General features: G+C 44.4%; 1 protein-coding gene across 1 annotated transcript; it reads right to left on the bottom strand.

The window, feature by feature from the left end:
* Positions 1 to 1,609: 1,609 nt before the first annotated feature.
* On the bottom strand, positions 1,610 to 5,886 carry LOC127761454 (protein SMAX1-LIKE 3-like). Its single transcript, XM_052285745.1, has 3 exons — positions 4,312 to 5,886; positions 3,277 to 3,562; positions 1,610 to 3,090 (listed from the first exon to the last, which is right to left on the bottom strand). Exons 1-3 carry the CDS (start codon positions 5,559 to 5,561, stop codon positions 1,879 to 1,881), a joined length of 2,748 nt encoding a protein of 915 aa, XP_052141705.1. The 5' UTR covers positions 5,562 to 5,886; the 3' UTR covers positions 1,610 to 1,878.
* Positions 5,887 to 11,272: the final 5,386 nt, after the last annotated feature.

Genomic DNA, 11,272 nt, shown 5'->3' with positions numbered 1-11,272 from the left:
ATATTGTGTAAAAGTGAAAAGTGCTAGTATTAACGACAAGTTAACAATTTACAACTGTCCTCTTTGCCAGACTAATTTTAGGGTTCATCTTCAGATGGAGGGAAATGATAGAAGATCTTTCTTTCCAAATGATCCTAAAGCAACAGACTTTAGGGTCCAAGAGGCATATATGCTTATATCTTCATTTTTTTTCTGTGTCTATGTTAAGCTTTTCACACACCTCACTACTTTCCAAACATGAGAATGTTGGGCTTGTGAAAACCTAAAGCAAAGGCAAGAGAATTGTAAAAGAAAAAAAAAGAAAAGCAAAAGGAAGCAGGGATCCCTTTTCTAAATCACATTCGTCTACCATTAAAAGAAGTGCCCTTTTGTTACATTTCTTAAGGGGGAGATTGTTCCTTTGCCTTCTAATATAAAGTGACTCCTCCTTTGCACAAGCTCTAAGTTTTGAATCCCTTGTGTGTTTTTGTACCCACCAGTACGTACCACGTCATCTAGCTGGTTTATATATGTTCTTAATTATTTTCTCATGCATGATTTAAATTTGTATGATAGGAATATGGATAGGGTGCTATATACCTTTCATTTGTTGATCACCGGCATAGCTTTGGAGCTGGGCACAAAAGGCCCGGTGTGTCTGGTAGCTAGCACACACTCAACCTTATCTGATTCTAATTAACAAAGTGGTGCATGCAATTTCCTTTATGTGTAATCAAATGCTGCATTTAATTTCGTTATGCTCCTCAGAGATATGGTTAAAAGTTAACCGTCTTTAATAGTACTATCTAGACGCCGTTGTGTGATAGCCATATAGAGATTCGGTATATGATGTCTGGACACAACTCATGTGCAATGTGTGACATATATAACTAAAATTGTACACCCTCTGTCCCATAATATAAGCATTTCTATATATGTCCAAATTCATATGTTATATATATTTTGAGACAGAGGTAGTGTGTGATACTATTATAAATGATTCTTATTTTAAACCAGCTGCACTAATAAAAGGTTGAACATTGTTAAATTAAAAACCATATTTCTGATAATATTTTACCTTTGCCTCTCTTACAAAACTTGAATTTCGCGCTCATTGCTGTATAAATAGTCTTCTAGTTTCCATTTCTCCCTCCTCTTGTCAACTCGTGAAAAACAGCACGACAGGCATTTTGGCACAAATTGCTAGCGATCAATTAAGGCGCGCCGTAGGCGATTTGAGAGTTTGCTCATCATGGTTGGAATGTTGGTGGCTTCGCATGGAGAAAATAAAATAAACCTAACTATACTTATATATAGTTATGTTCCTTGCTGGGATTTGTATTTTTTTTTATCATGCATGAATCAGCTAGTCAAATTTGATCTATCATATATATTTTTGTGGATTAATATACGATATTGAAATTTTTGTTATCGAATACTTTCATATTTTTTTTGTCACCGTCTAGATTGCATATTTTGCATGCAACAAATAACGCCACATGTCCTAAAGGCAAAACAATATGTACATACATGAAGGACAACAGTGAGATAGATAAAAACTACCAAACCATATATAAATGAGTAATAAGTACCTTAAGATAATAATAATAATATTATTAAAATACCTTAATATATGTTGACCACAGCTAGAAATTTACAAGCTAGCTAGTATTTCCATCATATATAGATCAGTTCCATATATCCCATGCATCCAATCTCATGATCTCCAAAGATCGACAAAAAAAAAACAAATATAAAGGAAAACTAACAATAATTAAACATGCCAACCAACAAAACAACATAAACAATTAATACACATCGACCAATTTCGATCGCCAGCATTAATATGATCAAGAACCCCCAAGAAAATTTCACCAAAGATTGGAATATTGATCACAATTATTCCCCAATTGATCTGAAGAACAGCACCCTGTCTACTGCCTTGAGCAGCAGCAGATGATGATGATGGCCTGCTTCTTCTTCTTCGCCGGTGCAACGCTCCTCCGCCGCCTCGTCGTCGTCGTCCATGCTCATGTTCAGATCAAAGCAAGACGGCGACGCCGCCGCCGCGACGGCTTCCTTGCCATGGTGATCATCACCATCCTGGTCGAGCTTCTCCACGCTGTACTCCGTCTTGGCCTTCTTCGCCGGCGTCGTCGAGCTTGGGTTGAGGCTCTCGCAGCTGAGGACGACGATGGCGTCGCCGAGGAAGGCCTCCTCGCCGCCGCCGCCGCGGCTCCGCACCACGCCGCGCTCGATGGCGTCCCTGATGCCGTCGTGGCACCGCGCGTCGGCCCGGTCGACGCGCTCCATCAGAATGACGCGCCGCGGGTTGTCGCGCACGGCGTCGTAGAGCGCCTCGAGGTGGTCCTGGTCCCGCCCGCTCGTCGTCGTCGTCGTCGTCTCCGCCCATGGCCGCTTGCTCCGGTGCGGCTGCTCGGTGGAGCCCGACGACCGCGCCGGAGACGACGACGATGACGACGGCGGCGGCGACGCGTTGGCGGCGCCGCCGATGGACACGAAGCTCTTGGACGAGCCGAAGACGAGGCTCGCCAGCTCCCTCGCCACCCTCAACTTACCATCCGCGTCGCCGCCGAGGAAGAGCATCCACGTGTGCTCCTTGGAGCTCGAGCAAGAGCTCGACCTCCTCGCCATGGCGGGCGCCGCCATGCCCGACCGGCACCGGAGCACCGTGCTGGCGATCTCCGGCACGATCACCTTCTGCCACGGCACCTCCTTCTCCAGCGCGCCGCAGAGCACCTTGAGGTTCTCGGCGCTCACCTCCTTGAACCTGGGCCGCCGCCACTCCACCTCCACGGAGCCATTGGAGGCGCTCGAGTCGTCGGACTTGATCACCACCTTGGCCGCCGCCGGCACAAGCCTACCAGCGCCGCCATCGCCGGCGATGTATGGATGCTTCGTCTCTTCGGCTTCGTCGTCGTCGTCGGCGACGAGCCATGGCTGGTACGGCTGGTGCAACCGGGTGTACTGCTCGTAGGACGAGACGGAGGAGCACGGCGACACCGCCGTGGACGAGATGTTCAGCGCCGTCCTGCGCGACGGCGAGCCGCCATGCGCCGACATCCATTTCTTCATATGAGCTGCAGGCTCCTGCTTAATTAATTAAGAGTGCAACAAAAACCTAATTAGTCAGTGGCCACTATACATGCACCAACCAATTCAACCCAAAAACCTAAGCTGATAAGAAAGTACGGACAACTTCAACACACAACAGCAAATTAAATTCACTCGATCAAATTGGCAAATGTGAATTTGTGTGGGTATATATATTTTTACCTGATCGCGGCAATGGTGCAGCCATGGAGGGATGGTGGTGGTGGTCGTCGTCGCCGACGGCGGCATGAAGACGACTGACCGTGGCAGCAGTGCTTTCGTCGCAGCGGCGCAATCGCCGCCGCAGCAGGCGCCGGAGACGGCGGCGGCCATCACCGCCAGCTGCCCGGAGCTGCAGGCGCCACCTGCTGCAGCAGCGTCCAAAAGTGACAGGCAAGGCGACGGCGACGTCGATCCGTTCGCGCCTTTGGCTGACTGGTGATTGACTGCTGCTGCTGCCATTGCACCACTGCAAACAAACGCATGCAGGATATATATATATAAGATGGTGATAAGATTCATCTGTCATGCACTGAAGATTCTACCCCACCATGAACATATATGTGTATTGATCATGCCTGCATATATATAGGTATGTACTCTTTGCTAGCTGATGAGTAGCTATACACATCTAATTTTGGGAACCTGTTTTAAACGCTCGGGTGGACATACACCCGTTTCTCGTATGTAACTAAATGGTTTGAAAAAAAATAAAAAAAATTAACAAGTATGTAATATATCACTTTACAAACACGCAAGTTCAAATTTGACTTGTACAAGTTGTAACTTATGAAGTGGTAGTTACAGTTCTACACAATGCACACGCACTGATTAATTGTTTCAATTAGGTGGTATAGATCCTTAATTGTAATCATGAATGTATATATATATATAGTAGTGTTGAAGGAAAGATGTAGTAGTAGTACGTAGGAAATACTCAAAGATGCAAGCTAAAGGGATAATGTGAAGCTGATGACCTAGCTAGCTCATTGCCTGATGAAAAGCTTGGAAAGATGCGAGAGCTTTAGCTCTCATCACTCGTGGCAGGCAAGAAGAAAAAGGCGCCAATTGTACCATCTCAACCATCTCAAATAGATGAGAGTACATCGATCGTCGAACTGTGTTCGAACAGTCGCTGGCATTTCGTTTCAAATCAATGGTGATTAAAATGGATTATATCACCGCGCTTAACTGATTAGGGTTAGGTTAATTAATTACCTGTCGTCGTCGTCGGCGGCGGCGTCGGCGTCGGCGCAGGTGAGGCTGAGGGCGAGGCTGCCGGCGGGGACGGCGAGCGTGTGGAGGCCCCAGAGAGTCTCCAGCGAGGGGTGCCCCGCCCGGCACCGGATGTTCGTCTGGTACGTGCCGTGCCCGACGAGCCAGACGCCGCCGCCGCCGCCGCCGCACGCCAGGGCGCGCACCTCGGCGACGGCGTGCTCCACGGCGCAGTAGTAGTAGCCGCCGGCGCCTGCGCCGCAGGAGGATGGCGGCGGCCTCCTCCCGGCCCAGAACTCGGCCGCCCACGCGAGGTCCTCCACGACGAGCACCACCGCGCGGCCGCCGCCGCCCCTGACGGCGCACCGGAGCTCCGCCAGCCGCCGCTCCGCCTCCTCCCTCGGCACGCCGCGGAACCGGGACACGGCGAGGGTGACCACCTGCGCCTGCGCGTGCTGCCTCGCCTCGCCGCGCCTGATCCTGTCCACGGCCGCCCGCGCCGCCGCCTCGGCCGCGGCGGCGCACTCGGCGACCACCATGACCCGCTTCTTGCTCAGCGTCGCCAGGCAGTCCAGGATGGCCGCGACGTCCTCCTCCCGCACCACCACCTGATCGATGCATCTACTAGGTTTCGCCTCTTGATGAGCCGCCGGCGGAGGCGAGCTGCTGCTAGGGTTAGGGTTTTGGGGCTTGGTGGTGGCGGCTTCCATGGAGGAGGAGACGGCTTGCTCGACGTTGGCCTTGACCTGGGTGCTGGAGAAGCCGGCCTCGCGCATGACGCGGCTGACGCTGGGGTCGTCGAGGATGGAGATGACGAGCTGCTCGAGCTCGATCTTGACGGCGAGCACCGGCTGCTGCTGCGTCTCGACAGAGCCCCGCCGCTGGTGCGCCTGGGCGCGCTTGAACGCGGCGACGAGCGCGTTCGACAGCGACGGCGGGTAGTAGACGCCGACGCCGTGGCCATGGCCGAGCAGCGGCGACGCCCCCGCCGACGCCGGGAGGCGGTTGAGGGCGACGTTGAAGCAGAGCTCGAGGGCCTTGCACTGCAGCGGGTGGGAGTGCGACCGGAGGCACGCCGCGCGGAGGAGCCCCGGCGCCGGCGCCGCCCCCGCCGCCTGCAGCATCGCGCTCGCCACGTGCAGCGGCGTCACCTGCGCGTTCCCGCGCCGCCGCGCCAGGCTCACCGCCTGCTTCACCACCGCCGCCGCCTCCGCGGTCAGCGCCTGCTGCACCGTGCACCCCCCAGCTCTCATCTCCAACGATGATGATCAAATCAAAAACCTATCTTAAGATCTTTCTAGGATCGATCACAAGCTGATGATCACACTAGCTAGGTTTTGGAATCTTGGATTGGGTGATTAATTAGGTATAATAGCAACAGTGCAATTGATCTAGCTATAGGGAGAGAAGATGAGATGAGATGAAAGAATGAACAGGTGATGGAAATGAGGGGTCATGGGTTAGTGGGGGAGTCTGCTTCTGCTGCTGCTGCTTTATATGGTGTTTGGTGTGTGTCTCTAGCTAGCTGAGTGCTCATCTTTTTGCAGAGAGAGTGTGAGATGGTACAACACTGCTACTGGGTTGGGTTGGATGGATGGATTCTTGTGGTGTTTGGGTTTTGTGCTTTTCTTGCAGGGGAGGGCTGAGTTGGGGTTTCAGAGAGGGAAGAGGGTTTCTTTCTTTGGTCCAAAGGGGATTTTGTGGTGTGGAAAAGAGGATTGCATGTGCTGACAAAGCAGCTACACAAAGCTACATCAGCTTTCTCTCCATCTCTCTCTGGATGGACACAAGCTAGACTACTGTAGCTGTCTTGATACTCCCTCAGTTCTTTTGTAAAAAAAAAAAACTAACTTCTGATGACGAATCTAAACATAGAGTCTATATTTGATTCCTAGCTAGAAGTTGGTTTTTTCTGAGACAGATGAAGTAAATCATTCATGCCCTGTTTAGTTCCCAAAACAAAAATTTTCACCATGTCATATCGAATATTTGGACACATGCATGGAGTATTAAATGTAGACAAAAAAAATAAAAACAATTACACAGTTCGTCGGGAAATTGTGAGACGAATCTTTTAAGCCTAATTGTGCCATGATTTGACAATGTGGTGCTACAGTAAACATTTGGTAATAATGGATTAATTAGGCTTAATAAATTTGTCTCGTAGTTTTTTGGCAGAATATATAATTTATTTTGTTATTAGACAACGTTTAATACTTTAAATGTGTATCCATGTATCCGATGTGACACCCTAAAACAAAAATTTTTAGTAACTAAATCGGGCCTCGGTTGATAGCAGAGCACCTAGGTGTATTGGTGGAGTACTAGCTAGTACTAGATGGCTAGCTGGTTTAGCATATGGATGGGCTAGTGCACAGTGTCTGTAACTAGATTGTTTGTTTGTTTTCTTGTCATGCATGCATGCAAAGCAGACTTGCAATGACTGTGATAAGCTACTACTAGCTGCCTGCATTGCATTGCATGTATCTGCATCTAAAGAATAGAACTCATACATAGTACTAAAAACCTTATCTGCAGGGATCATTTTGATACTACCATTTGTGTGAATGCATGCATCAAAGTGAGTAAACTCAACCTCCTAAAATTTAGAACCTGATCTGGTAAAGATTTAGGGTGTCTCCAAATTATGACTTGATCTATCATTGGTGCAGTAGAGCTGATCATAGACTGCATTATTTTTATGCAAGCGAGATTATGCATATATTGATGGATCATTTGTGCTTTTTGCCGAGCATTTTTTTTTTGCCAAATCTGGCAGGGTGCATTGCCGCAGGTAGAGGGGGAATACGAGGGATGGGATGCCTGCGCCAGGGAGCAGAGATTCCATTTGCTAGCTACTTCTGCTTTTTTACTAAAGATTTTATTTCCAGTGCCTTTAATTTAATTTGATTTTTTTCATACAGTTTATTCATGGATGTAGAAGATGGTTAGTGGACAAGGCGGAAAGCCCGCACGTTGCTGCAGAAAAATTGAGCGATAAAATGACTCCACGATCGAAGAGAGTTAGAAAGATAATATTGTCGTATATCAAGCTTCCCAAGGCTAGAAGTAATTAAGATGACGTAAGATTTGCTAAAAAAGAGGTAATTGGGAGAGCAATTGTAAAAATGCATCATATTAACTACTAATGGAGAGCACTTAAATGAGTACATAGGATTTAGGAAAAAAAAAAGGTAGGCAAATTATACCTGTCTTATCGTGTCATCTATGGAACAAAGAGGCAAAGGCTCCTAGCACTTATGATCACAATGAGTTTCTTTATAAACTCGACTCCAAGTACCACCCCAACTACTCCTAGCTAACAGTAGACTAAAATTCACAGCATGCATGGTGTACATATATCTGAGAGATTCTACTGACACTTTATTTGCCTTGGGATCATAACAAACGGACCCATCATGTTAGTTAGGGCATGTTTAGATCCATTTGGAATGGCAAATGGCAAATGGCAAAAGTTTTGGCATTGCAAAAGTACTAGTTAGTGTTTAGATGCATGTTAAAGTTTTGCCATTCTAGCACTAAAGTGAGAGAGAGAAAGAGAGAAGGAGTGGTCCCAAAGCACTTTTTAGCACAATTTGCTACTATGGACTAGCAAATGCCAAATGCCAAATTGCTAACTTTTGCTACTAGTGTTTAGATCCAAAATGGCAAAAGGTGCTACAAAATGGTAAAACTTTTGCCATTTTGGAGGATCTAAACAGGGCCTTAGCTTTAATTTGTTCTACTAGCTATGGTTAGTACTAGCAAGGAGAATGGATAATGTCTAATATTGCTAACTTTAGTAAGGCCCCACAGCTTTTTCTTGCAAGATGCAACTCCAGCAAAAGTATTGGTCCTTCTCCTTTCATCTTATAAACATGGGTACCCTATAAACATATATAATTACAATCACAATTATGATATCTAACTACTTCCTCAGATTCTAAATGTAAGTCATTTCAGCCTTCTCAACTCTTTCATAAATATAAGTTGCTTTAGACTTTCTATATATGCACTTTTATTTCCAAAAAAATATATCTTAGTTCTTGCTAAGTAATGCCCTACCCCTCATAAAGAAATGTGTCTCAACTTTTATGTAGTACTTCCTCTATCTATTTTTGATAGTCATATTTCCAAATCTGAAAAATTTATTTTTGATAGACATATTTCAATCCAACAACCTATCCTCTTAATGATTTTCTCGGATTTAATGCGTAACTCTCCATTTCTCCACACAAGATTGGCTGCATGGGCATCGAGAAATGTAAATATTAATAAATCGCGTGTTTACGAGGAATGGCTAGTAGCATGTTTAAATGGATGATAAGTAGAATTACCTATCCTTTGGTCGGTGTGCCAAGATAAAATATGACTATCAAAAGTAGATGGAGGGAGTATAAATGAGTGGTAACAAATTCATTTGACCTGCTACGTGCCTTATACTAGCTTCTTTGTGCACAAATCTAAAACGACGACTTATGTTTATTTGGCACGGCTCAGGATTCAATATTTGTTAGAGCTAGATATCCCTAGCTAGCTCTAGAAATCTATGGTATCTGGAGCTATTAATTTACATTGATAATATTGTGATGAATATCGTTTTATTCCTATTTCAATTGAAATATAAATTTTAAAACCGTTATAATTTAACTTAGAAACTCCAAATTCAGCGCGGATATAGGACTTGGAGCTATACCAAATAGGACCTTTATATTTCAGTAATGCTCTTCACAAATTCACGGTTTAAACGCGTACTGATCTTCTTTTACTAGTGACTGATAAACAACGAGGCTGAAATGAAATGCTCGTTCCTTCTTGCAACAAGAAGGGGAGCAACACGCATACATCATGAGATCATCAGCATGACACATGCGTATACATATATAGTATTATGTATATGTACTAGGTATGTAGTATTATACGGGCATAAACCAATAATTAGCATGCAATAGGGAAACGGCCGGGAATCCCCAGAGCAGGTAGCAATGATGGTGATGCAACATTTGATACTTTATGTGATCGACGATCTGATCGATGGATCTGATGTGGCCTCTCATCTTTTGAGAGAGAGGGAACTTGGGCCCTGCCTCTGCAGGCAGATCGATCGACTGATCGATCGATGGATCAATAACGATCGAGAGGAGAAGACGATGATCTGCAGCTGCAGGCATATGTATGTATACGCATATTGCATGTCATTTCTTTTTTCGCCAGGTTATTGCATGTCATATCTACTGCGTACTCTCTTCATCCAAAAAGAATACTCCTTTTATTCTATTTTAAGTGTAGTTGTGAGTTGTTATGACCAACGTTTAACCATCCGTCTTATTTGAAAAATTTATAAAAAAAATTAAAAGAAGTAAGTCACGCATAAAGTACTATTTATGTTTTATCATCTAGTCAATAAAAATACTAATCATAAAAAAAATTAAAATAAAACGGACGATCAAACATTAGACATAGAAACCCACAACCACTACATTTTAAATAGAACGGAGGGAGTAACCGTTAGAAACGAATCTGGACAAATATATGTTCAAGTTGGTTTTTTCTAAGACGAGATGTACGTAGTTTGTGCATATGGAGTATATCAATCGGGAATTGTGTTCGTACGGCCTCTTCCTGTCTGGACTGTGATCAAAGGTATCAGCAGGAAAAGTGTCGACACTGAACGCACTGCGTAGATATGTCACGCACTGACGAATGAATGCATGCATGCAAGATTTCAGTTTATGTTCTATGTGACGTACCATGCATGAACTAACATCTCTCTCACAGGCCATAACACTGTATATTCATGGCCGTTTAATTAAAAAAAAAAGCCCAAAGGTTGGAGCTTTCTATATTTCTGTTCCCTCAAAAGCAATTTATATACTTTACGAAATATGATAGTACTTTTATATGGCCAACATTCTATATATACAATGCCATATATATAGGGATGGAAAAAATAAAAATTCACATATATATATATGTGTGTCACAATTTCTAGCTCATTGACAAAGAATTACATTTCATTACTTTGCATAAATTTCCATGGCTATTAGTACTGAAAAATGAATGGAGAACTGCTTCGTCTTTTGATGGAGATCATTGTTTATATATATTAGTGAGATCATTGATGTGCTGGGTAGATTGGTAGGAACAATTAACAGTAAGGTTAAAAGCCAAAGCAATGCATGAAAGTGCGGTTAAGCGCCATTGACTGGGTCATAATTGCGTACATTTGCATATCAAAAGTCGTGCTTCAACGTTGTTCTTTGTAGAGATATGACCAGAGAGATGGGAAAAAGACTAAAAGATCAAACACTAATGATCATAAGTTGCTCAATTTTTGTCAGGCCCTTGCACCTTCCAAGAAATCTATCTTCATTTCTCAATGATAAATTCTCAATATATTTGTGCGCAATCCATGATACACATCAACATAAAAAACAGTAGTGCAAAACATAGAATATTTGAATGTTTGCATGCAGACTCAAAAGTATGAGCAAAATTTTGTCATGATCATCTAACCATCTCTAGTGAGCTTTTTGATATATGCTTTCTTTATAGGATTCTGAGTAAGCTGTCTATACATAAATTACTACAATGCAAGATGATCTTTCTCACCGTATGATCTTTTCAAGCTAATCCCAGGTCACAGTCAAGAAAAGCTTTTGTGACCATATGGGGCCCAGAGGACAGCAAAAGGACAAGCCCTAATGATAGCAAAGGCAGTGGTATTCTGCAAAGGCAAAGAGGGAAAACTACAAAAGGAGAGCTCTTCATGTAAAAGTACACACAGCATCATCTAAGCTGCTTGGCAAATTAGAAAAGCAAAGAGAAACAAAGTGGGGAAGAAAAAGGATACAAACCATATGAAAGGGGAAAAGGAACACAAAAGACAGTAATTAAAACCATATAAGCAAGGCACTAATCTCTCTAGCTCTATCTAGCTTTAGTTCTTTTAGCCCTTAATTAG

Source organism: Oryza glaberrima, chromosome 2 (assembly GCF_000147395.1).
Source record: "Oryza glaberrima chromosome 2, OglaRS2, whole genome shotgun sequence".
Lineage (NCBI taxonomy): Eukaryota > Viridiplantae > Streptophyta > Magnoliopsida > Poales > Poaceae > Oryza > Oryza glaberrima.
This window is presented reverse-complemented; position numbering and strand designations above follow the sequence as displayed.